At 48.2% G+C, this 27,464-nt stretch overlaps 1 protein-coding gene across 2 annotated transcripts in view; it reads left to right on the top strand.

Annotated features, from left to right (window-relative positions):
- LOC309568513 (uncharacterized protein) overlaps positions 1-27,464 on the top strand; it is an 81,861-nt gene that overhangs the window by 22,576 nt on the left and 31,821 nt on the right. For both annotated transcript variants that reach the window (XM_082274193.1, XM_082274192.1), the window contains 2 exons: positions 9,014-9,167; positions 22,118-22,189. In XM_082274193.1, the coding sequence (XP_082130319.1) occupies positions 9,014-9,167; positions 22,118-22,189 (226 nt within the window). The remainder of the gene's footprint in view (positions 1-9,013; positions 9,168-22,117; positions 22,190-27,464) is intronic.

The following is a 27,464-nucleotide window of genomic DNA, read 5'->3' as shown; positions in this document are numbered from 1 at the left end:
CAGGGGGGGGGGTACTACCAGTACTCCTGTAGGGGGCCCAGGCACAAAGGGGGGTCCCAGACAACGGGAGGATTGGTGGTGGGGTGGGGGAGGACAAATGCAGAAGGATGCCCTGTGTATCTCTCCCTCCAGCAGCTAAAAGCCGGTTTCTGCCCCTCTCCCTCCCACTGGATTTCAACTGCTGGAGGGATAGATACAGACATGGTCGCATTCTGGGGGGGGGGGGGGGTTTAGGTGCTGCCCACCCAGACTCCTAGAGCAGTGAGAGGCCAAGTGGTGGAGAGTAGTGAGCTGGAGGAGGTGCGCTGTGTTATGCTCTCCCGCTTGTCAGAACAATGCAGGTTCCTGCAGCACATAAGACAGGATCGCTCTTAGACTGTGTACACACACACAAACACACGCACACAGTTTGATTGCCACCCACTACCCACATTTCATGTGGCCGGGAAATGAGCAGCCCGCAGGTAGGGGGCGGTAATCAAACTGTCTGTATACAGTCCGATGCAATCTAAGAGCAATCCTGTCTATGTGCTGCATGGACCAGTATTGTTCTGACAAGAGAAGAGAGCACAACACAGTGCACCACCTCCTGACTTTGTACTGACCCCCCCCCCCCCCCGTAGGTTGAGGGGGGTGTCCAGCTTACAAGAAAATTGTACCATGGGATGTTTGTGCAGGAGGGGGGGTTGGCAGCAAACTGAGCTGGGAAGTATAATGGGAATTTGGGGGGAATATTTGCTAGAAGGAGGAATAAGGGGGGATATGTGCTAGTAGGAGGGTTTGGGAGATTTGAGCCAGGAGGGGGGATTGGGGGGAATGTTTGTGCTGAGGGGCAATTGGATAGGGAGGAAGAATTTGAGCTGAGAAAGTTAACTGGCAGGGGGTTGTGGATTTGTGGAGGGATTGGGGGGGGGGGATTTATGCTGGCAAAGGGTTTGAGGGGCATTTGGGCTAGGAGGGGGAAATGGGGTGGGATTTGTGTTGGGAGGAAAAATTGGGGGGTGATTTGTGCTGGGAGTGGGGATTGAGGAGGACTTGTGCTGGGAGTGGGGATTGAGAGAGATTTGTGCTGGGAGTGGGGATTAAGAGAGATTTGTGCTGGGAGTGGGGATTGGGGGGGGGGTGATTTGCGCTGGGAGTGGGGATTGGGGGGGTGATTTGTGCTGGGAGTGGGGATTGGGGGGGTGATTTGTGCTGGGAGTGGGGATTGAGAGAGATTTGTGCTGGGAGTGGGGATTAAGAGAGATTTGTGCTGGGAGTGGGGATTGGGGGGTGATTTGTGCTGGGAGTGGGGATTGGGGGGGGTGATTTGTGCTGGGAGTGGGGATTGGGGGGGTGATTTGTGCTGGGAGTGGGGATTGAGAGAGATTTGTGCTGGGAGTGGGGATTGAGAGAGATTTGTGCTGGGAGTGGGCATTGAGAGAGATTTGTGCTGGGAGTGGGGATTGGGGGGGGGGGGGTGATTTGTGCTGGGAGTGGGGATTGGGGGGTGATTTGTGCTGGGAGTGGGGATTGAGAGAGATTTGTGCTGGGAGTGGGGATTGAGAGAGATTTGTGCTGGGAGTGGGGATTGAGGGAGATTTGTGCTGGGAGTGAGGATTGGGGGGTATTTGTCCTGGGAGTGGGGATTGGGGGGTGATTTGTGCTGGGAGTGGGGATTGGGGGGTGATTTGTGCTGGGAGTGGGGATTGAGAGAGATTTGTGCTGGGAGTGGGGATTGAGGGGGATTTGTGCTGGGAGTGGGGATTGAGGGGTTATGTGTGCTGGGAGTGAGGATTGGGGGGTATTTGTCCTGGGAGTGGGGATTGGGGGGTGATTTGTGCTGGGAGTGGGGATTGGGGGGTGATTTGTGCTGGGAGTGGGGATTTGGAGGGGTGATTTGTGCTGGGAGTGGGGATTGGGGGGGTGATTTGTGCTGGGAGTGGGGATTGAGAGAGATTTGTGCTGGGAGTGGGGATTAAGAGAGATTTGTGCTGGGAGTGGGGATTGGGGGGGGGGTGATTTGTGCTGGGAGTGGGGATTGGGGGGGTGATTTGTGCTGGGAGTGGGGATTGGGGGGGGGGGTGATTTGTGCTGGGAGTGGGGATTGAGAGAGATTTGTGCTGGGAGTGGGGATTAAGAGAGATTTGTGCTGGGAGTGGGGATTGGGGGGTGATTTGTGCTGGGAGTGGGGATTGGGGGGTGATTTGTGCTGGGAGTGGGGATTGAGAGAGATTTGTGCTGGGAGTGGGGATTGAGAGAGATTTGTGCTGGGAGTGGGGATTGAGGGAGATTTGTGCTGGGAGTGGGGATTGAGGGGGTTATGTGTGCTGGGAGTGAGGATTGGGGGTATTTGTCCTGGGAGTGGGGATTGGGGGGTGATTTGTGCTGGGAGTGGGGATTGGGGGGGGGGTGATTTGTGCTGGGAGTGGGGATTGGGGGGGGTGATTTGTGCTGGGAGTGGGGATTGGGGGGGGGGGGTGATTTGTGCTGGGAGTGGGGATTGAGAGAGATTTGTGCTGGGAGTGGGGATTAAGAGAGATTTGTGCTGGGAGTGGGGATTGGGGGGTGATTTGTGCTGGGAGTGGGGATTGGGGGGGTGATTTGTGCTGGGAGTGGGGATTGGGGGGGTGATTTGTGCTGGGAGTGGGGATTGAGAGAGATTTGTGCTGGGAGTGGGGATTGAGAGAGATTTGTGCTGGGAATGGGGATGGGGGGGGGGGTGATTTGTGCTGGGAGTGGGGATTGGGGGGTGATTTGTGCTGGGAGTGGGGATTGAGAGAGATTTGTGCTGGGAGTGGGGATTGAGAGAGATTTGTGCTGGGAATGGGGATGGGGGGGGTGATTTGTGCTGGGAGTGGGGATTGGGGGGTGATTTGTGCTGGGAGTGGGGATTGGGGGGTGATTTGTGCTGGGAGTGGGGATTGAGAGAGATTTGTGCTGGGAGTGGGGATTGAGGGAGATTTGTGCTGGGAGTGAGGATTGGGGGGTATTTGTCCTGGGAGTGGGGATTGAGGGGTTATGTGTGCTGGGAGTGAGGATTGGGGGGTATTTGTCCTGGGAGTGGGGATTGGGGGGTGATTTGTGCTGGGAGTGGGGATTGAGAGAGATTTGTGCTGGGAGTGGGGATTGAGGGAGATTTGTGCTGGGAGTGGGGATTGAGGGAGATTTGTGCTGGGAGTGGGGATTGAGGGGTTATGTGTGCTGGGAGTGAGGATTGGGGGGTATTTGTCCTGGGAGTGGGGATTGGGGGGTGATTTGTGCTGGGAGTGGGGATTGGGGGGTGATTTGTGCTGGGAGTGGGGATTGAGGGGGATTTGTGCTGGGAGTGAGGATTGGGGGGTATTTGTCCTGGGAGTGGGGATTGGGGGGTGATTTGTGCTGTTAGTGGGGATTGGGGGGTTATTTGTGCTGGGAGTTGGGATTGGGGGGTGATTTGTGCTGGGAGTGGGGATTGAGGGGGATTTGTGCTGGGAGTGGGGATTGAGGGGGATTTGTGCTGGGAGTGGGGATTGGGGTGTGATTTGTGCTGGGAGTGGGGATTGGGGGGTGATTTGTGCTGGGAGTGGGGATTGAGGGGGATTTGTGCTGGGAGTGGGGATTGAGAGAGATTTGTGCTGGGAGTGGGGATTGAGGGAGATTTGTGCTGGGAGTGGGGATTGGGGGGAGATTTGTGCTGGGAGTGGGGATTGGGGGGTTATTTGTGCTGGGAGTTGGGATTGGGGGGTGATTTGTGCTGGGAGTGGGGATTGAGGGGGATTTGTGCTGGGAGTGGGGATTGAGGGGGATTTGTGCTGGGAGTGGGGATTGAGGGGGATTTGTGCTGGGAGTGGGGATTGAGGGGGATTTGTGCTGGGAGTGGGGATTGGGGGGGATTTGTGCTGGGAGTGGGGATTGAGGGGAGATTTGTGCTGGGAGTGGGGATTGGGGGGTTATTTGTGCTGGGAGTGGGGATTGGGGGGTGATTTGTGCTGGGAGTGGGGATTGGGGGGTGATTTGTGCTGGGAGTGGGGATTGGGGGGTTATTTGTGCTGGGAGTGGGGATTGGGGGGAGATTTGTGCTGGGAGTGGGGATTGGGGGGTTATTTGTGCTGGGAGTTGGGATTGAGGGTGATTTGTGCTGGGAGTGGGGATTGAGGGAGATTTGTGCTGGGAGTGGGGATTGAGGGGGATTTGTGCTGGGAGTGGGGATTGAGGGGGATTTGTGCTGGGAGTGGGGATTGAGGGGGATTTGTGCTGGGAGTGGGGATTGAGGGGGATTTGTGCTGGGAGTGGGGATTGAGGGGGATTTGTGCTGGGAGTGGGGATTGGGGGGGATTTGTGCTGGGAGTGGGGATTGAGGGGAGATTTGTGCTGGGAGTGGGGATTGGGGGGTTATTTGTGCTGGGAGTGGGGATTGGGGGGGATTTGTGCTGGGAGTGGGGATTGTTGGGTGATTTGTGCTGGGAGTGAGGATTGGGGGGTATTTGTCCTGGGAGTGGGGATTGGGGGGTGATTTGTGCTGGGAGTGGGGATTGAGGGAGATTTGTGCTGGGAGTGAGGATTGGGGGGTATTTGTCCTGGGAGTGGGGATTGGGGGGTGATTTGTGCTGGGAGTGGGGATTGGGGGGTGATTTGTGCTGGGAGTGGGGATTGAGAGAGATTTGTGCTGGGAATGGGGATGGGGGGGGGTGATTTGTGCTGGGAGTGGGGATTGGGGGGTGATTTGTGCTGGGAGTGGGGATTGAGAGAGATTTGTGCTGGGAGTGGGGATTGAGAGAGATTTGTGCTGGGAATGGGGATGGGGGGGGTGATTTGTGCTGGGAGTGGGGATTGGGGGGTGATTTGTGCTGGGAGTGGGGATTGGGGGGTGATTTGTGCTGGGAGTGGGGATTGAGAGAGATTTGTGCTGGGAGTGGGGATTGAGGGAGATTTGTGCTGGGAGTGAGGATTGGGGGGTATTTGTCCTGGGAGTGGGGATTGAGGGGTTATGTGTGCTGGGAGTGAGGATTGGGGGGTATTTGTCCTGGGAGTGGGGATTGGGGGGTGATTTGTGCTGGGAGTGGGGATTGAGAGAGATTTGTGCTGGGAGTGGGGATTGAGGGAGATTTGTGCTGGGAGTGGGGATTGAGGGAGATTTGTGCTGGGAGTGGGGATTGAGGGGTTATGTGTGCTGGGAGTGAGGATTGGGGGGTATTTGTCCTGGGAGTGGGGATTGGGGGGTGATTTGTGCTGGGAGTGGGGATTGGGGGGTGATTTGTGCTGGGAGTGGGGATTGAGGGGGATTTGTGCTGGGAGTGAGGATTGGGGGGTATTTGTCCTGGGAGTGGGGATTGGGGGGTGATTTGTGCTGTTAGTGGGGATTGGGGGGTTATTTGTGCTGGGAGTTGGGATTGGGGGGTGATTTGTGCTGGGAGTGGGGATTGAGGGGGATTTGTGCTGGGAGTGGGGATTGAGGGGGATTTGTGCTGGGAGTGGGGATTGGGGTGTGATTTGTGCTGGGAGTGGGGATTGGGGGGTGATTTGTGCTGGGAGTGGGGATTGAGGGGGATTTGTGCTGGGAGTGGGGATTGAGAGAGATTTGTGCTGGGAGTGGGGATTGAGGGAGATTTGTGCTGGGAGTGGGGATTGGGGGGAGATTTGTGCTGGGAGTGGGGATTGGGGGGTTATTTGTGCTGGGAGTTGGGATTGGGGGGTGATTTGTGCTGGGAGTGGGGATTGAGGGGGATTTGTGCTGGGAGTGGGGATTGAGGGGGATTTGTGCTGGGAGTGGGGATTGAGGGGGATTTGTGCTGGGAGTGGGGATTGAGGGGGATTTGTGCTGGGAGTGGGGATTGGGGGGGATTTGTGCTGGGAGTGGGGATTGAGGGGAGATTTGTGCTGGGAGTGGGGATTGGGGGGTTATTTGTGCTGGGAGTGGGGATTGGGGGGTGATTTGTGCTGGGAGTGGGGATTGGGGGGTGATTTGTGCTGGGAGTGGGGATTGGGGGGTTATTTGTGCTGGGAGTGGGGATTGGGGGGAGATTTGTGCTGGGAGTGGGGATTGGGGGGTTATTTGTGCTGGGAGTTGGGATTGAGGGTGATTTGTGCTGGGAGTGGGGATTGAGGGAGATTTGTGCTGGGAGTGGGGATTGAGGGGGATTTGTGCTGGGAGTGGGGATTGAGGGGGATTTGTGCTGGGAGTGGGGATTGAGGGGGATTTGTGCTGGGAGTGGGGATTGAGGGGGATTTGTGCTGGGAGTGGGGATTGAGGGGGATTTGTGCTGGGAGTGGGGATTGGGGGGGATTTGTGCTGGGAGTGGGGATTGAGGGGAGATTTGTGCTGGGAGTGGGGATTGGGGGGTTATTTGTGCTGGGAGTGGGGATTGGGGGGGATTTGTGCTGGGAGTGGGGATTGTTGGGTGATTTGTGCTGGGAGTGAGGATTGGGGGGTATTTGTCCTGGGAGTGGGGATTGGGGGGTGATTTGTGCTGGGAGTGGGGATTGAGGGAGATTTGTGCTGGGAGTGAGGATTGGGGGGTATTTGTCCTGGGAGTGGGGATTGGGGGGTGATTTGTGCTGGGAGTGGGGATTGGGGGGTGATTTGTGCTGGGAGTGGGGATTGGGGGGTGATTTGTGCTGGGAGTGGGGATTGAGGGGGATTTGTGCTGGGAGTGGGGATTGAGGGGGATTTGTGCTGGGAGTGGGGATTGAGGGGGATTTGTGCTGGGAGTGGGGATTGAGGGGGATTTGTGCTTGGAGGGGGGATTTGGGGAAAAGATTTGTACTAGGATAAAGAATAGGAGAGAGAATTCGGGAGGGATTTTAGCTGGAAGGGTAGGATTGGGGAGAGGGGGGGGGGGGCAAAGATTTGTGTTGGGAGGGGAGAATATTTGCATTTGGCCTCTTGCACACGATACTCCTGGTTGAGCATCTACTTTTTGCAGACATTTTTTTTTTTATGTATTTGTGCGTATTTGCGTGCATTGAGGCTTAAATTACTGACCAACAATGCAGATTTTTCTATTTTGTTTTTACTGAAGAATGTACAGCGCTTGTTTACGCTCCTGTGTGCACAGGCACATTACAATTAATGGGCTGTATTTTAGCTCAGAAAAAAAAAAAGCTGTGCTGAGCTTTTTCAAGCTGCGAGATGCTCAAACAGGAGTATCGTGTGCAAGAGGCCTTTTTGTTTGTTGAGAATTTTGGCTTTCAGACAGAATTCATGCTTAGGGGGGGGGGTGCTGATTAGTGCAGTTTTTTTTTTTTTTTTCTTGTTGAGGGGGAGGGATTTATGATGACACAGGATGCTGGGAGTAATAACAATTAAAAATAGACACTGAATCACCTCTATAAAGGTCACAGTGCCCATGTGAATGAACCCCAGGACCTCATTTACACACAGAGAGCTTTATTTATTATCTCAGTACAGTTTTATATTTTAGATTTAGCGGGAATTTTGTATGTTATGTTTCTGTCCGCTTTATAATGATTTTCATGTATTTTTTATATTTTTAGTGTTATCTATCTATTTTTTTTTTTTTTTTTTTGGGGGGGGGGGGCTCTGTCAGGTAGGCTGTATAGGGAAAAACACACACAGTGAAAAAAACTCTCAGGCTTATAGTGTCCAAACATCCAGGTCGGGTGCTAGTTAGATCCCCAATCCTGGCAGCTGTGTAGATAGAAGTAGATATAATATATAGTTATGACTAAGCGAATCTAACTTCGTGAAACGCGTCAACTATGCCTGTCCCCTGTCTCTGATATTTTTGTATATGATGGATTTTTGGATTTTTCAATAAATATATTTTATTAATCTTCATCTTCAAGTCGGAGTGCAGTTTTCTACTTCTATCTACAAGGCTGTATAGGGCCCCAGGATTTCTAGTGGCTGCCCTGGTAATGCCCACGTGCGATACTGAACTTCCATGATTGAAAAAATTTAAATCCAGTATATAAAAGGGTGGGCCAGGAATAGTCAAGCTTTGGGGAAAGAGCTAGACCAGGGGTGTCAAACTCAATTTAATCGCGGGCCGCATCAGCATTATGATTGCCCTCAAAAGGGCCGGTTGTATCTGTAGGACTAGATGTCAAGAGCATCCCCTACCCTTACATAAGACGTCAAGAGCCTCTCTACCATCAAAAGTTGAGTCCCCCATCCTCCCTTACATTACAGTGCACCTCCCTTACCTTGTGGTGCTGCTGGGAAGACGCTGGAGGCATTGCTGGAAAGCAGAAAGTATAAGGTCTGGAGGAGAACTGGAGCTCTCCTGCAGCTACAGGAGAGGTGCGAGGGCCACATAAAATGGCCTGGAGGGCCGGATTCGGCCCGCGGGCCTTGTGTTTGACACCTGTGAGCTAGATGATGCAGGATGTGCTTTAACCAGGAAATGAGGCGGGCTCTATCTAACTTGCTGTAGCTTCTAATGCACATTGTGAGAAGCTCACAGTGTGCAGTGAAATCACAGTATGTAATTTCAGTACTGGAGCCTGTACAACTGTGCAAGACTGAAGGGAAGGCTCAGTCACATTAAATCACTATTAGACCAGTGCAATGAATGGAGATATCGGCTGATAACACTGGATCGTCTCTGTGTGCAACTGCAAACAGTCCCTCTGCATTTTGGGGCAGTATCAATGAGAAGAAGTAAGATTTGCAGGACATGTAGGAGACTTCTCTTGTGTAAGGTATGATGGGGCACATAATGGCCAAGCGGTTAGTGTTTTGGTGGAGTCTTAAATTTGAGTCAAGAGACATTATGTGCATGGAGTATGTAGGTCGGCCTTGTGTGAAAATGGTCCAATCTCCCACAAATCACAAAAATTCACTCTGGCAGGTTAACTGTTTGAATTTCTCTGGACAGAACAATGGCTGGTGGTTTACTTCCATAGGTTGGCAAGAAGATCCACCAGACAGTCATGATGGCGCTAACCAAAAGGGTTACCATGAGCTGAATGGTAGTCAATGTCTTTAGATATGGTTACTGCAATATAGTAAAGAGACTCAGGAACTGTGTTGGATTTATTCTTTGTGTAGCATTAATACCCCTGCGTGACTCCACCCCTTTAATAACAGGTACAAACACTACGAGCGGTGGGCAACCGCCAACAATTTCCCCGTGGAGAACATTATTAACGATGGCACCACCACATACGAGATGAGGCTTGGTGCTGTGGCGGACCTGGAGCTCGCCATTTCCAGTAAGAAGATCAACGATGACGTCATGGTGGTGAGTGCGTTTTCTGCATCTGCTCTGTTCAGTGATATAGACGGGATAATGGATCAATAACCTTTCAATTGAAGGAAGACCTATGGAGGAAGTGCTTCTAATAACATTAGCGGGAGTCTATAGCCGTTCTCCCATCTGTACGGTACACCATTGTTCTGCTGTGCCTAGTTCCCTATGGGAGCGGGCAGACACTGAAAAGTGATAGTTGTCAGATATGAAGACTAGACAGAAGACAAACCAATATCCACCTACCATACTATCATCATCTTTTCTAGCAATTTACATAATTATTTGTTCAACACCTTTCTGTCAATTAAAGGGAAAACATAGTGATTCTTGCTCCGTTTTATTTTTTTATCATTTATAAGCTGTCAGTAGGGCAGTGGACATTGTCTATAGTGTGTCTTTTTTTTTTTTTTTAATTACATTTTTTTAAATATTATTATTCTTTATCTCCTTTTTTGCAATTTTTTTTTTTTTTTTTTTTTTTTTTTTAGGAGCCCCGTTGGGGGGCTTTGGTGGTGAAATATTAAGGGTCAAAACAGACCCCTGTGGGACAGAAAAGGGGACTGAGGCCAGTCCCTTTTATCTGCAGCCTCAGCTGGACTGGACAATGAACGAATGGGAGGAAGTGCTCTGTGCTGAGGGGCTTCCTGTTCATTCACAAACTAAAGCATAGTAAACTCAAATTTCTATGCTGTAATTTGGAATGAGCACAGGAGTGATCGGTACAGATCATACACTGTGTTCATTCAGAAAAGGAAGGGGCGGGGGGAAAAAAAAAACTGTACAGGCCCCTTTCCCTGTTCTCTATCCTGAAACATCCCCAGCAGCAGCCGGCAGGAGAGTAGAGGAGGGAATCTGGCAGCACTGCAGGGGGAAATGGAGACACCAGGAAGCAGGGGGAATCAACACCGCATGGGGTGATTAGGGTGTGCCCAGGCACATCCAGGACACCCTATGTGCACGCCTATGATTTTAGAGTATTTATTTAGCTTATTATTGAAGGTTTATAACAAGGTGCTCCAGGACATTGAGTTGGCAGCCTGCATGCTTGTTAGCTGCCTGTGTATAACTGACAACTCCTGGCAATCCCATCTTTATGAGGAGATAGGGATGCAAATGTGTCTCTTTTTCCTAGATGGTGGCATCTCATTCCTCTGGACAGGGGTGTGTGTCTATCTTCTGGGTAGAGAAGTGTCTTCCTCTGGATGCAGTTTTGTCTTTCCTTTAGACAGGGAGTGTTTTCTTATGGATAGGGGTTGTGTCTTTCCTCGGGCTGGGGGTGTGTCTTTCCTCGGGCTGGGGGTGTGTCTTTCCTCGGGCTGGGGGTGTGTCTTTCCTCTGGGCTGGGGGTGTGTCTTTCCTCTGGGCTGGGGGTGTGTCTTTCCTTGGGACAGTGGAGTATCTTTCCTCTGGCCTGGGGGTGTGTCTTTCCTCTGACCTGGGGGTGTGTCTTTCCTCTGGCCTGGGGGTGTGTCTTTGCTCTGGCCTGGGGGTGTGTCTTTGCTTTGGGTGGGGTGTGTTTTTCCTCTAGATGGGGGGGGGGTGTCTTTCCTCTAGATGGGGGGGTGTGTCTTTCCTTGGGACAGGGGTGTATCTTTGCTTTGGATGGGGGTGTGTCTTTCCGTGAGTTTGGGGTGTGTCTTTCTGCGAGTTTGGGGTGTGTCTTTGCTCTGGATGGGGGTGTGTCTTTCCTCTGGATGGGGGTGTGTCTTTGCTTTGGATGGGGTGTGTTTTTCATCTAGATGGGGGTGTACTGTATCTTTCCCCTGGATGCGAGTGTGTCTTTCCTCCTGATAGGGGTGTGTCTTTCCTCCTGATAGGGGTGTGTCTTTCCTCCTGATAGGGGTGTGTCTTTCCTCCTGATAGGGGTGTGTCTTTCCTTCAGCAGCCTGTGTAGTCTGATCTCTCTTGCTTCTGAGGTCTGTTACAGCACAGCAGCTGTTAAAAGTAAATGTGTCAAGAGAAAATTATGGCGGCTGATTCTGTAATTGCCAGTTGCCTGGCATTCTGTCCTTCTGACTTTAACGACGTCTACTCTAAGCCACTAACCCAGAACTAGTACCAAAGTCAGAAGAAAATTTGAAGTGTTCATCTATGTTCTTGGTCAGTGACCACATTACCAAGGGTAGCATGACAGCCAGGTAGCTGGTATTTTCAGGAGGAGAGTTCAGCAATGGCATCCTCTCATGTTCTTTTAAAATTTTATGACCAATGTCCTTTAAAAGTCTTAAGAAGGCCAGAATGTTTGACTAAAGTACGCCACCTTTTGGATACAAGTGGTAAATATGTCAAACGTTTCATATTTTTTAATATCAAAACATTTCATATTTACCTGATTGAAAATGAACCTAAAATGTTTTTGGAATTTGTTTTTTTCCTCCTGAATAAAAATAAAATCAGTTCAAGCTTTCTTTATGGTCCCTTTAATTGAAACCTTTAACGCTAGCCATTTTCAGTGTCAAGTGTGCGAGGTTATTGTTCCACAAGTGAGCGGTGTTTCCGAGGAGATGAGAATCTCCGGATCCTCATTGTTGCTGTGACCCCGGCGGCTGCCTCTCCTCTTCATCTAATGAAAGCCGGGCGCTCGCAGTTCCTGCCGAAGTCCCTTGTAAATACATTCTTATTTCCCCGCTTTCTCTGTTTAATAATTTCTGGATGAGTTCCTCGCGAGCGGCGTGCAGGAATAGAAGCCCCATCACCAGGCCGCATTATCCGAGAGATGGTATCATGGCTGGACATGTCTTTGTCCAATCAAAGGCAGTTTAAAGATTACGGCGTGTCAGCAAAAGCCGTTCGCCTTCCTCCGGGCGCCTCCTCGCTCGTAATCAGTCGCTTAGATCTCTCCTCGCGCCATCTCCCCGCCGTGCCTAACACCCTGCAGCGAATGCTGACGCACACTTAACTTCGCCTCGGCATCCGAATTCATTATTCAGAATTCATGATTCCTGCTAGGGTGACATTTCAGATAAAGGGTTCATTTCCCACTTTTGGCGTTATTTGGGAATTTACCGGCACGTGCGACGGAATTACAACAAGACATTTTCAGATTCTTGGATTATTATTTTTTTTTTTTTTACTTTTTTTACACTAACAGTTTTGAGAGAAAAACTCCACTTTATTATTGATTTTTTGCTATCCATTTACACTTGTTTATAATATTTTTTTTCTGCAAGATTCTTGTCATTTAGGGCCCATTCACACTAACAGTCTGCTGCTGTGCATTTAATGCATGGGCGATAATGAGAATTGTGTCACACATTAATGTGCATTGCATTAGGGCAGGCGTTGCATTGCTTCCTCTCCGCCTGTCAATAGCCTCTCGAAATGTGGATTGGGCTTCAGAGGAAAGGGAGATTTATCTACCCCAAGGGCTCTTCCGCTTCTCCTCTATGCCCTTTCTTTGGCCTATTTCATGTAGGCTTCAGCTTGTATAAGGGCAATATGAACAGTAAGCAAGCTTTGTTAAAGCTTTTAAAGTACCATTCAGCTCCAGTATATAAATGTTGAACACAGATCCTTATGGGAGTGCTGATTGCCACTTTAAACAAGCTGCTAGCAGGCTTCAGCACTACTTAACCACTTACCACGAAGTAACGTATATGCGGTGTTATACCGGGTGGTGCCTCTAGCTAGTTTTTTACAGCCGGCGGTCGGCTTTCCGGCGGTAAAACGACCGATGCGGCTCGGGAGCCGCTCGATCGTTACCCCAGCGAGCGGGAGGGGATGTCCCCCCCCCTCCCACGGCTTTGCCCGGGTCTCCCGTCCAACCGGGAGACCCAAGCACCCAGCCGGCATGTCCGCCGGCTGGATGGAGTCCCAATCAAAGCCAGAAGCGGCTTCGTTCGTGTCTCCGATGACGTAACCCGGAGGCAGCGTCCATGACGTCGCATCCGGGTTACTCTGCTGCTAAAGGCGGCAGATTCAAAAAACAAGTGTATTCAAAAATGCAGTTTTCGGCATTTTGAATACATGGAAGGGTAGTGGAGGGGTCAAGGGTCTTTTAGACCCTCGATCCCTCCATAAAGAGTACCTGTCACTACATATTGGTGTCACAAGGGATGTTTACGAAAGAAAACGTATATGGAAGTCGAGCCCTAAATCACTGTTCAAACCACACATGTGAGGTTCAAACCACACATGTGAGGTATCGCCGCGATCGCCAGAGCGTGAGCAATAATTAAAAAAAAAAAGAGCTACACTCTAACTCTAAACTGGTAACCCTTAAAAAAATTTAAAGCGTCGCCTATTGAGATTTCTGTTGACTGTAGTTTGTCGCCATTCCACGGGTGTGCGCAATTTTAAACCGTAACTTGTTGGATATCTATTTACTCTGCATGTCATCATCTTTCACAATATACAAAAAAATGGGCTAACTTTACTGTTTCGTGCAGTGAAATGTGATTTTTCGAAATTTTTTCAAAAAAATTGCATTTTTAAGACCGCTGCGCAAATACCGCATGACAAAAAATATTGCCATGACCGCCACTTTATTCTCCAGAGTCTTTGCTTAAAAAATATATATAATGTTTGGGGGTTCTAAGTAGTTTTCTAGGAAAAAAATATTGATTTTTAACTTGTAAACAAAAAGTGTCCAAAATAGGCCTGGGGCTTAAGTGGTTAAAGGGGTTGTAAACCCACTTTAAAGACTTTTACCTATAGGTAAGCCTATAATAAGGCTTACCTATAGGTGCTGTAAATATCTCCTAAACATGCATCGTTTAGGAGATATTTACAGTGCATGCAGCCAGTGACGTCATCGTCGCATGCGCTCTGAAGGAATGGCCACCTGTGCCGTTCTTTCAGAGCCCTGTGCCGCGAACAGCGGCTCCCGCACGGGAGTGATGTAATCGCGCCTGCGGCCAATCAGATGGCCGGAGGGCGCGAAGCAGGACGCACGAACATGTCGGCTGTCCTGTCACTGAGCGGGCAGCACTGCAGGAGCTTCGTTTTAAGGTAAGTACTTCATAATGAGCTAGTATGCGATGCATACTAGCTCATTATGCCTTTGTCTTTACAGGTTTTTTTTTTATAATTTTTTTGCAGAGGGTTTACTTCCTCTTTAAAGCTTGTTGAAGCTTTCTAGCAGCTTGTTTAACTGCTTAAGAACCGCCCCACGACAACTCAACAAACTTCTATAATAACAAAATCCCTGGTTTAAAGACTCAGAGCTTTTATTCCAATCCACTAACACTGGAATATAGAGAACAACAGATATACTAAGGTCATTCCGTCTCATTGAACTGTCCCTTTGCACCTGATTATGGAATGATAATTATATATTCCATGTCATAATACACCTTTTGTATCGTATGCACAAATACCGGTTCTTTCCCTTCTTTTTTTTTTCCAATACTGATCATTCTAATAACTATTTTATTATTCTAATGTATATAATTATGATATACCATATTTTGTAATGAGCGTATGTATTTCTCTCTTGTACTACTTATATACCATCAATAACAAAATTTGTAAAAAAAAAGAAATAATAAAAAAAAAAAGAAACGCCCCACAATAACAGTTGCAGGGTGGCCCTTAAGCGCAAAATCATGTACCTGCATGTGATTTCTTTGTTCGGGTCTAGGGCGCGCGCACGTGTGCTGCCGGTGACCCGCTCCTGCTGTGATTAGACACAGCGGGTGCCAATCAGCGGGTCTGGCAGACCCAATGTTCAGCGATCGCTACCAAGACAGGCATAATGGCAAACTACCTATGTAAAGAAGCCAGATCGCCATTCTGTCATTGGGGAAGATGGAGATCTTCTGTTTCTGCTATGCAGGAACACAGATCTCTGTCTTCCCCCAGTCAAAGCACCCCCCACAGTTAGTAAGCACTCCCAGGGAACACATTTAACACTTTGATTGCCCCTGATGTTAACCCTCTCCCTACCAGTGTCATTAGTACAGTGACTGTGCACAGTGGCGGCTGGTGCTCAAAATTTTTTGTGGGGGGGGCGCAAAAAGAAAAATGTAATAGGTATTGCTTCGCGGCAAAAAACGCGGTAAAAAAATTGCGTCACTTTGGGGTCATGGTACAGGCATGGCACAGTTGATGGTATAGGCATGGCCCAGGTGATGGTATAGGCATGGCCCAGGTGATGGTATAGGCATGGCACAGGTGATGGTACAGGCATGGCACAGGTGATGGTATAGTCATGGCACAGGTGATGGCATAGTCATGGCACAGGTGATGGTATAGGCATGGTACAGGCATGGCACAGGTGATGGTATAGGCATGGCACAGGTGATGGTATAGGCATAGCACAGGTGATGGTATAGGCATGGCACAGGTGAGGTCACAGGTCGGCTTCAATCACTTACCTGCTCTCCTCCTGGGCTGCCTGCGAGACGTCCACGGCGCTGCTCCTCTCCTCGAGTCCTCTTCTTTTGACGGTGGCGGGATTCCGGGAACCGTCCACGGCGCTGCTCCTCTCGTCCTCTTCTGTCTTCTTTGACGGTGCTGCTCCTTGTCCTCTTCTGGCTCTTCAGATCCGTCCGGCGGGAAGGAGATCGGGTGGTGACGGTGCGTGACTGACGCACGCACCGGCACCGCCCCCCATTGCGACGTCAGCGGGGTCAGCAATCGGATGTCCTGGATGATGATTGGTCCAAGCTGGAGACTGGACCAATCACAGCCAGGATATCACGAAAGTGGGGGTGTCCTAGCGCTATGACCTGCGCCCAGGTTACGCCCCAGAAGGCAGCCAATCGGCGCCTCTGCTGGGTCGTAAACCCCCCCCCCCCCCCCCCCATAGCCACCACTCCACCACTGAGACCGGCGACCGGGATTTTTTTTTTTTTTTTAACTTTATTTGTCTTTTTGTAATCTTTTTTTTTTTTTCTTTCCTTTTTTAGGGGGGGCAGCGCCCTGGCGCCCCCTATGCACAGGCCGCCACTGCCTGTGCATATTTTTAGCACTGATCACTGTATTGGTGTCACTGGTCCCCAAAAAGTGTCACTTGGGGGTAGATTTACTAAAATTTGTGCATTCAGAATCTGGTGCAGCTGTGCTTGATGGCCAATCAGATTCTAACCTCAGCTTGTTCAATTAAGCTTTGTCAATAAAACTTGGATGCTGATTGGCTTCTATGCAGAAATTAGCCTGATTTTGAACTCTCCTGCTTTTGTAAATCCACCCCTTATGCCCCATACACACGTGCAGATTATCTGAAGACTTTTGCCTGCAGACTATACCTTTTCTATGTAGTGCAAGGGCCTGCCGGATTGCATACAAATTGAAAGTGTTTAGGTTTGACCTCATATTATATGGTTTTGGTAAGTCTGAAGACAAAAGTCTGCAGATAATCTGCACGTGTGTATGGGGCATTAGTGTCAGATTTGTCTGCCGCAATGTTGCAGTCCTGCTAAAAATCGCTGATCGCCGCCATTACTAGTAAAAAAAATGAAAAAGTCCTTAAGGCTGGCCATACACTATACAATTTTCTTATTAAATTTCCTTTAGATTTACCTTAAACTATGTAGTGCAAGGGACTGCCTGATTGCATACAAATCGAAAGTTTTTAGGTTTGACTCTATATTACATGGTTTTGGTAAATCTAAAGGAAAGTTGAACAAGAAAATTGTATAGTGTATGGCCAGCCTAAATCTATAATATAGTTTGTAGACGCTATAACGCTTATTGGGATTTTTTACCAAAAATATGTAGCAGAATACATATTGACCTAAATTGATGAAGAAATTAGATTTTTTTTACATTTTTTACACTTTTTTTTTTTTTTTTTTGTTAGATGTGTTTTATAGCAGAAAGTAAAAAATATTGTTTTTTTTTGTTTGTTTGTTTATAGCGCAAAAAATAAAACCACAGAAGTGATTAAATACCACCAAAAGAAAGCTCTATTTGTGGGAAAAAAAGGATATCTATTTATTTGGGTACAGCGTTGCATGTCCGCACAATTGTAACGCAGTGCTGTATTGCAAAAAATGGCCTGGTCATGAGGGGGGGGGGGGGTAAACCTTCCAGGGCTGACGTGGTTAAAGTGACAATCAGCATTCCCATTAGGATCTGTGTATAACATTTCTATACAGGAGCAGAAGGGCGCTTTAAAGGCTGTGAGAAAGCTGCTCGAAGCTTGCCAAAGGTTTCATAAAAGCTTGCTCTTCACACTGCTGTATACAAGCTGAGGCCCATATGAGACAAAGAGGGATAAAAAGAAAGATCTCTCATCTGTGTTCAACATTTACATACTGGAGCTGAATGGTACTTTAAAAGCTTCAACAAAGCTTGTTGGAAGCTTTGCAAATGCTATTGTTTACACTTCTCTTAGGGTAGATTTAGACGTGTGTCTAACTCGCCCTTGCCTCTGAAGCCTGATCTGCGTTCAGATTGCAGAGGCTACTGTCAGGTGGTGAGGAAGCGATGCGGCGCCTCTTCGCTGCCTGCTTTACCACAATTTTTGCTGACAAAGTGCAGCAACCGCATGCATTTCACGCAGCTGCCTGTCTGCTTCCCATTGCAGCTTAACCATTTCAGCCCCGGAAAGGTTTTGCCCCCTTAATGACCAGGGCATTTTTTGCGATTCAGCACTGCGTTACTTAAATGGACAATTGCACGGTCATGCGACGCTGTACCCTAAAAAAATTGATGTCCTTTTTTCCCACAAACAGAGCTTTCTTTTGGTGGTATTTGATCACCTGTGCGATTTTTTTTATTTATTGCACTATAAACAAAAAAACCGCCACAAAAAAAACAATATTGTTCACATTCTGCTATGTAACATTCCCAATAAAAAAAAAAAAAAAAAAGTACTCTCAAATTTTTTTCATTATTTTAGGCCAATTTGTATTCTGCTACACGTTTTTGTTAAAAAAAAAATCCCAAATAAGCGTATTTTGATTGTTTTGCGCAAAATTTATCACATCTACAAACTAGGTGAAAGATTTATGCCATTTTATTTATTTTTTACTAGTAATGGCGGCGATCTGCAATTTTTAGCGTGACTGGGACATTGCGGCGGACAGATCAGAACCCTAACTGGCATTTTAGACACTTTTGGGGGGACCAGTGACATTACTACAGTAATCAGTGCTAAAAATATGCATTGTTACTGTAATAATGGCACTGGCAGGGAAGGGGTTAACTCAGGGGCGATCAAAGGGTTAAGTGTGAGCATAGGGGGTGTTTTCTAACTGTATGGGGGAGGGACTTGTGGAAGCCGCACAGAGACCTGTGATCCTAAATAGGAGGATCACAGGTGCTCTGTGTTCATTCCAGAGAGAACAACGGTCTGCTGTGTTTACAACATCACAGTCATTCTCTAAGCGCGGAGCGATCGCGGGTTTTCGGCAGCAATCGCTGCCACCATCCCTATGGAACGGCTTCCTAATGCGGGCGCGCTCCCCCAGGAGTGCTTCCGCAAACCGCCGTACAGGTGTGGCAGTTCGGGCAGCCGAGCCAGCCTGCCGTAGTATATCTGTGGTGGGCGATCGGCAAGTAGTTAAAGCGGAGTTCCAGCCTCACACACTCACCTGTCCAACGGTCCAGCGATGCGGCCGCCCGAAGCCTCGCTCTTCTCCCTCTCTGCTCTGCGGCGCCAGCATCACTGGTGTGGGCACCTGGCTGTGACAGTTTGCGGATTCACAGCCGGGTACCCACTGCGCATGCGTGAGTTGCGCTATGCGTCGTGATTGGCCGGCAATCTTCTGGGACCTCTGACATGTCCCAGAAGGTTGCAGGGAGGGAGGGGGAGAGGAGAACTTCCACTCAGGGCACCGCGGCGCTCCGAGCGGAAGTGGGAGCGGGTACCTGTCAAAACAAAAAAAATGACATGCCAAATGTGGCATGTCAGGGGGTTAGAACAACCTAAAGCGGAAGTTCCACTTTTGGGTGGAACTCCGCTTTAAACCTGAAGTAAACCCATTGGTTTAAAGAGGAAGTAAACCCTCCTCAGGAAGTTGTACCTATAGGTAAGCCTATATTAAGGCTTACCTATAGGTACTGTAAATATCTCCTAAACATGCACCGTTTAGGAGATATTTACCTTTAATGCAGCCAGTGACGTCACTGGCGCATGCGCTCTGAAGGAACGGCAGATCGTGCCGTTCCTTCAGAGCCCTGTGCCGTGACCGTCGGCTCCCGCGCGCGTGCGCGGGACTGACGTCACCGCGGCTCCGGCCAATCAGATGGCCGGATGCCGCGATCCCGGAAGACGGGCGACTATACATGTCGCCCGTCATACAGGTAAGCGGACGGCACGGCGGGGGCTCGTTCTAAGGTAAGTATTTCATAATGAGCTACTATGCGATGCATACTAGCTCATTATGTGTTTCTCTTTCAGGATGTAAAGAAGAGAAAAAATTTTTTTCTCGGTTTACAACCTCTTTAAGAGTTTCAAAAAACTGTCATATTATTATTTTTGCTCTCAATCAAACTGTCAAACCATCCAACTGATCACATGTGCAGCATAATGGCAATTGAAGATTAAACTGAGGCCAAGATGGCGGCTTCCTTGGCTAAAAAACAAAAGGAGGGTTTACTTCCACTTTAAGGGGGATGGTTGGCGGGTGGGAAAAAAGGGGCTCAGCTGAGCCCTTCTACAAGCTGAACCCCGTGTCACAGGCCAGATCTGAGTACCGCCATTTAAGATACAATTCAGAATGAATGGCACCACATCGCACTGATGCATGTAACGCACTTTACCCAACATGATAGTATGAATGGGCCCTTAGACCCACCCAAATAATATAAAGAAATGGAATCTCCAACTGGCTTGGTGTGTCCAGGGTTGACGGTGCTTCTTATGGTGGGGATACAGACTTTGATAAATAATTTCTATTGTGATTCATTTCTTCCAATAGGAATAATCAATCTATAGTCTGCAACCCATTTGCTCAATATACCATGTAAATAGGAAAGTTTTGATTGATCATGTATGATTGTAACTTATAATAGTAAGTTATTGATTGCTTCTCTGTTTTCACCATGTAACCTCATAATCTGGTTGATCGAAATATGATTATATTTATAAACAAAGTATCTCTGTGCTGCTGATTGGTGCAAAACGATAATTTTACACTCTGGCCCTTTGAGACAGACAGAATCCAATCTAAATCCATGAGAATGGAAGTTATGGCACTTTGATTCTATGATCAACTTGATCACATTGTGTATGGATCAGATAATAAAATCGAATTCTGTATGGCCACCATTAGAGATTTTCAGTTGTTCACCTTTTGACTTGCAACAAAGGTGCAATGTACAGTCATTGAACTCTGTGGGAGAAGAGACTGAGGAAATGCTTCCTTCTACCTGCAGCAGACTGATGACATCATCTCAGCCTAGACAAAGTCACTGAACTGGAGCTAAAGGGTGGCTTTTAACCTCTTCTGGACACTCCTCCGTGAAACCATGTACCTGCACGTGACTTTGTGGTCTGGGGCGTGCGTGCGCGCCACCGCCGACCTGCCCCCACTGCGAGTGTGGCAGACCTAATGTTCGCCGGCACCCCGTAATCATTCTCAGGAGGAGCAGAATGGCGGTCTGCCTATGTAGACAAGGCAGACCGCCATTCTGTGAGAGGGGAAGATGAAGATCCTGTGTTTTTACTAAGCAAGAACATGGATCTCGCCCCCCCCCCCCCCCCAGTTAAAGTGGAGTTCCACCCTATTTTTATACTTACCTCCATCTTCTCGCTCCGGGTCACCTGAAAAAGAAATGGATAATCGCATATTTTTTTTTTTTTTACTTACCTCGTAGCGAAGAAAAGATACTTACCTTACTTCCTTCTTCCTCCTTCCTCGGCCGCGGCCCGTCGTCACTTCCTGGCTCTGCAATGATTCCTGGGAGCTGAACGTCATTGCTCCCAGGAATCATTGCGCCTGCACCGGCCCCGACGTCAGTTCCGGGTCGCGCGCGTCATCCCCTTCTAAACAGCTTCTGGGCATGCCCAGAAGCTGTAGAGGGATGACGTGCGCGACCCGGAATTGACGTCGGGGCCGGCGCAGAGCATCGTGGGGCCAAAGAAGGCGGAAGAAGACGCCGAAGGGGATCTCGCTGGCTTCAAGCTGCCCACATCTGAGATGGCAGCGCTGGACAAGACGTTTGCAAGGTAAGTATTTGTCCTAACAGGTAAGTGCAACCCAGGACAGATCAGAGGCTAGCCATTGTGGAATGTACTAGCCCTGACTGTCCCGGGGGTATTAAAAAAAAAAAATCCAGGGTGGAACTCCACTTTAAAGCATTCCCCACACAGTCAGAAAGCACTCCCTAGGAGCACATTTAACCCTTTGATCGCTTCTGATGTTAACCTCTTCCCTGCCAGTGTCATTAGTACAGTTACAGTGCATATTTTTAGCACTGATCAGTGTATTGTTGTCACTGGTCCCCAATAAAGTGTCAGTTAGTGTCTGATAAGTCCGCCGCAATGTCACAGACCCGTGAAAAATTGCTGATCACGCTAAAACCTTTGCACAAACCAGTCAATATAGGCTTATTGGGATTTTTTTTTACCAAAAATATATAGCAGAATACATATTGGCCTAAACTAATGAAAAAAATGTGATTTTTTTCCATTTTTTATTTATTGGGTATGTTTTACAGCATGAAGTAAAAACAGTAATTTTTTTGTTTATATCGCAAAGAATAAAAACCGCAGAGGTGATCAAATACCACCAAAAGAAAGGTCTATTTGTGGGGAAAAAAAGGACCTCAATTTTATTTTGGTACAACTGCGCAATTGTCAGTTAAAGTAACGCAGTACTGTATCGCAAACGATGGCCTGGTCATGAAGGGGGGTAAACCTTCCTGGGCTGAAGAGGTTAATGATATAAAGGGAAGCTTTTCCCAAAAAATGATACTTTGGCTGTATATTGTGACATATTAGAAATATATTCCTGCAGGGTTCTGGTGACAGGTCCACTTTAGCACTCACACTGATTGTCGTTTGATATTGATGTATTCATTGAAATCTCTCCTGTGTTCTCTCTTAGATTGCCGGTGACATGTTATGTGCCGACCAAAACTTTGACATCGCTCAAGTGCTGAAGTTCTTCAAGCTGAAGGTGAACCTTCTTGGTATTGATAATTGATAATTCCTGCGTTTCCTTTCTTGGGCTGTAATAATGGGGAATAACTCGCTGTGACATGGTGGGCTTGAGAAAAATGTTACCTCTCAGGGCTGTTTTATAGCACGGCCGATGTTGTTTTTACATTTTTTAGTCTAGGTTGAATTTTGGTCCTATTTTCCATTGTCTTTCGCTGCCATAATTATACTGGACAAAAAAATGACCCTTTGCAATAGTGAGGGTGGGGCACAGACACAACATACCTCACATTGGCTCGGGGCTGTTGTTAGAAATCACGGGGCCCCGTACAGCCTACCTGGCAGCCCCCCGAAAATATCAAATGACACAAACACAAGAAATTTCCTTCTAAATCTAAACGACAAATAAAATATGGAGTTAATAAATAAAGCTCTGTGTGTACAGGGGAGGTGTTGAGGCTCATTCACATGAGTTCTGTGATCTGTACAGTGTCAATTAGTGGCTGGAACCACCTGGAGCTGTGTGTAGGCAGTCTATGTTATGCTATGGGGATGCAGCAGCTGTATGAACACAGCTGCAGGTCCTTATTCGACAGACGCATGGGTACAGGTGTACAGCCCCGAATACACAGTGTGCATTCGAGGCCACTCGGCTACATCTGTACACCTGGTAAATTAGGACCTGCGGCTATGTTTGTACAGTTGCTGCTTCCCCATAGAGCAGTGGTCTCCAAACTGCAGGCCCTGGGGCCCGATGCAGCACTTCGCCTGCTTTAATCCTGCCCATGGGACACTATTTCATGCACTGATACCAACAAAAGGGAAAAATTTACCCCCACTATTCCTCCCACTGGCACCAACGCTGGAGCGCTATTCCTCCCACTGGCACAATGCTGGAGCGCTATTCCTCCCACTGGCACAACGCTGGAGCGCTATTCCTCCCACTGGCGCCAACGCTGGAGCGCTATTCCTCCCACTGGCACAACGCTGGAGCGCTATTCCTCCCACTGACAACAACGCTGGAGCGCTATTCCTCCCACTGGCACCAACGCTGGAGCGCTATTCCTCCCACTGGCACCAACGCTGGGGCGCAATTCCTCCCACTGGCACCAATGCCGGGGCGCAATTCCTCCCACTGGCACCAACGCTGGAGCGCTATTCCTCTGATTGGCACCAACGCTGGAGCGCTATTCCTCCGACTGGCACCAACGCTGGAGCGCTATTCCTCCGACTGGCACCAACGCTGGAGCGCTATTCCTCCGACTGGCACCAACGCTGGAGCGCTATTCCTCCGACTGGCACCAACGCTGGGGCGCAATTCCTCCCACTGGCACCAACGCTGGGGCGCAATTCCTCCCACTGGCACCAACGCTGGGGCGCAATTCCTCCCACTGGCACCAATGCTGGGGCGCAATTCCTCCCACTGGCACCAACGCTGGAGCGCTATTCCTCTGATTGGCACCAACGCTGGAACGCTATTCCTCCGACTGGCACCAACGCTGGAGCGCTATTCCTCCCACTGGCACCAACGCTGGAGCGCTATTCCTCCCACTGGCACCAACGCTGGAGTGCTATTCCTCCCACTGGCACTCAGGCTGGGGCGCTATTCCTCCCACTGGCACCAACGCTGGGGCGCTATTCCTCCCACTGGCACCAACGCTGGGGCGCTATTCCTCCCACTGGCACCAACTCTGGGGTGCTATTCCTCCTACTGGCACCAAGGCTGGGGCGCTATTCCTCCCACTGGCACCAACGCTGGTGCGCAATTCCTCCCACTGACAACAAAGATTGTTTTTTCTCACTGACTTCGGGACCTTTTCTAATCCCAATAGCCACAGTTCAGCCCCCTAAAATCGGAAGGACAGTAAACTGGCCCTTTGTTTAGACAGTTTGGAGACCCCTGCCTTAGAGCAACTGGTGGCTCCAGACGCATGAACAATTCACTTATTTATATGGCTAGAGTACCTGTTTGAATGAGTCCCTAGGGCTTAATTACATGTGAGTTTGGGGGGGGGGGCAGGTGGTAAAACCCCACATTTGAGCTGTGTTTTTACTACCCACAAACAGTTACCCCTTTAGCAACAGAGCAACAAATATTGATTGTGATTCGGCACTGCGTTACTTTAACGGACAATTGTGCGGTCATGCGACACTTTACCAAAATAAAATTGATGTCCCTTTTTTCCCACAGATAGAGCTTTCTTTTGGTGGTATTTGATCACCTCTGCGATTTTTATTTTTTGCGCTATAAACAAAAAGAGAGCGACAATTTTGAAAAAAAAAAAAAAAACAATCTTTTTCACATTCTGCTAAATGACATTCTCAAAAAAAAAAAATGAAAAATCTATTTTTTAACATTTTAGGCCAATTTATTTTCTGCTACATATTTTTGGTAAAAAAAATCGCAATAAGTGTATTTTGATTGGTTTGCGCAAAAGTTATTGTGTCCACTAACTACGGGAAAGATTTATGTCATTTTTATTGTGTGTTTTTTTTTTTTTTTTTTTTACTAGTAATGGCGACAATCTGCAATTTTTTTTTTTTTTTTGCAGGCCTGCAACATTGTGGCGGACAGACCGGACACCTAACTGACATTTTTGACACTTTTGGGGGTACCAGTGACATTACTACAGTAATCAGTGCTAAAAATATGCACTGTTACTTTAATAATGCCATTGGCAGGGAAGGGAACCCTGTGGGTGATCAGTGGGTTAAATGTGAGCCTAGGAGAGTGATTCTAACTGTAGGGGGGGGGGGGGTGTTGCTTCTGAAATGACCATAGAGACATTTGATCCTATATTAAAGGATCACATGGGCTCAATGATAATTTCAGGCAGAAGAACGGTCAGCTGTGTTTACAGGGAGTGCAGAATTATTAGGCAAATTAGTATTTTTGAGGATTAATTTTATTATTGAACAACAACCATGTTCTCAATGAACCCAAAAAACTTGATATCAAAGCTGACTATTTTTGGAAGTAGTTTTTAGTTTTAGCTATTTTAGGGGGATATCTGTGTGTGCAGGTGACTATTACTGTGCATAATTATTAGGCAACTTAACAAAAATCAAATATACAGTATACCCATTTCAATTATTTATTTTTACCAGTGAAACCAATATAACATCTCAACATTCACAAATATACATTTCTGACATTCAAAAACAAAACAAAAACAAATCAGTGACCAATATAGCCACCTTTCTTTGCAAGGACACTCAAAAGCCTGCCATCCATGGATTCTGTCAGTGTTTTGATCTGTTCACCATCAACATTGCGTGCAGCAGCAACCACAGCCTCCCAGACACTGTTCAGAGAGGTGTACTGTTTTCCCTCCTTGTAAATCTCATATTTGATGATGGACCACAAGTTCTCAATGGGGTTCAGATCAGGTGAACAAGGAGGCCATGTCATTAGCTTTTCTTCTTTTATACCCTTTCTTGCCAGCCACGCTGTGGAGTACTTGGACGCGTGTGATGGAGCATTGTCCTGCATGAAAATCATGTTTTTCTTGAAGGATGCAGACTTCTTCCTGTACCACTGCTTGAAGAAGGTGTCTTCCAGAAACTGGCAGTAGGACTGGGAGTTGAGCTTGACTCCATCCTCAACCCAAAAAGGCCCCACAAGCTCATCTTTGATGATACCAGCCCAAACCAGTACTCCACCTCCACCTTGCTGGCGTCTGAGTCGGACTGGAGCTCTCTGCCCTTTACCAATCCAGCCACGGGCCCATCCATCTGGCCCATCAAGACTCACTCTCATTTCATCAGTCCATAAAACCTTTGAAAAATCAGTCTTGAGATATTTCTTGGCCCAGTCTTGACGTTTCAGCTTGTGTGTCTTGTTCAGTGGTGGTCGTCTTTCAGCCTTTCTTACCTTGGCCATGTCTCTGAGTATTGCACACCTTGTGCTTTTGGGCACTCCAGTGATGTTACAGCTCTGAAATATGGCCAAACTGGTGGCAAGTGGCATCTTGGCAGCTGCACGCTTGACTTTTCTCAGTTCATGGGCTGTTATTTTGTGCCTTGGTTTTTCCACACGCTTCTTGCGACCCTGTTGACTATTTTGAATGAAATGCTTGATTGTTCGATGATCATGCTTCAGAAGCTTTGCAATTTTAAGAGTGCTGCATCCCTCTGCAAGATATCTCACTATTTTTGACTTTTCTGAGCCTGTCAAGTCCTTCTTTTGACCCATTTTGCCCAAGGAAAGGAAGTTGCCTAATAATTATGCACACCTGATATAGGGTGTTGATGTCATTAGACCACACCCCTTCTCATTACAGAGATGCACATCACCTAATATGCTTAATTGGTAGTAGGCTTTCGAGCCTATACAGCTTGGAGTAAGACAACATGCAAAAAGAGGATGATGTGGTCAAAATACTCATTTGCCTAATAATTCTGCACTCCCTGTACAACAGCTGCCCGTCCTTCTCTCTCAGCGGGGAGTGATCGCGGGTGTCAGACGGCAATCGGAGCCATCTGCCCCGTGCATTGGTGTCCCCGCTGCTGAGTGGGAGCGCGCTCGCCCCCTAGCTTCCCGCGTGCGACCGATGTGGGTCTACGTCGGTTTGCGCTGGAGAGCCACCCTGCTGCAGTAAAAAGGGGGCGGGTGGTCAGGAAGTGGTTAATGAGCTTTTGTTTTTATTTTTATTTAATAATTTTTTTCACTTTTTTTTTTAACTGCCCTGTTGGGGAGGGCTTTGTTGAAATATCAGGGGGTCTAAACAGACCCCTAATGGTTCACTATTGAAGCAGAGAAAGGAATTGAGGACTCGGATTCCTCAGTTCCTTTCTCTGTAGCCTCAGCTGCACAGATGAATGAATAGGAAGCTCTGAGGCTTTCTGTTCACACACAGACTGAAGCTTTGTAAACAGTTTTGGTACAGATTGCTTACTGTGTTCATACTGGAAAGGAAGGGGCCGGTAAATGACATGTTATTTTACCCCCTGCTCCCAATCCTGAAATAACCTTCCTTTGTGCCCTCAGCAGCTGCCGCTGGGTGGAAGGGAGAGGAGGAAAGCCTGCAGCACTGCAAGGGAAAGGGCATACAGAGGGGCCCGGACAGCAGGATGGTGATCAGAGTGGTCGAAGGGAGTCGTAAATACTAGAACCAATGAAACCGGCAGTGCTGCAGAGGGAACCACAAGAGGATCAGTGTCAGCTATAAGGCAGTACAACCGGCTCGACCGGTGTCCTGACCCCCCTTTTGAGCTGATGGAGCCTGGCACAGGAGGGCCAACTTTAATGTCTTATCAGCGGCCCTGCATTGGCTAATCTCAGAGAAGGGTTG

This window comes from Pelophylax lessonae (assembly GCF_965119305.1).
Source record: "Pelophylax lessonae genome assembly, chromosome: 12".
Lineage (NCBI taxonomy): Eukaryota > Metazoa > Chordata > Amphibia > Anura > Ranidae > Pelophylax > Pelophylax lessonae.
Note: the sequence above shows the minus strand (reverse complement) of the source record. Positions and strands in the feature narration are given on the sequence as shown.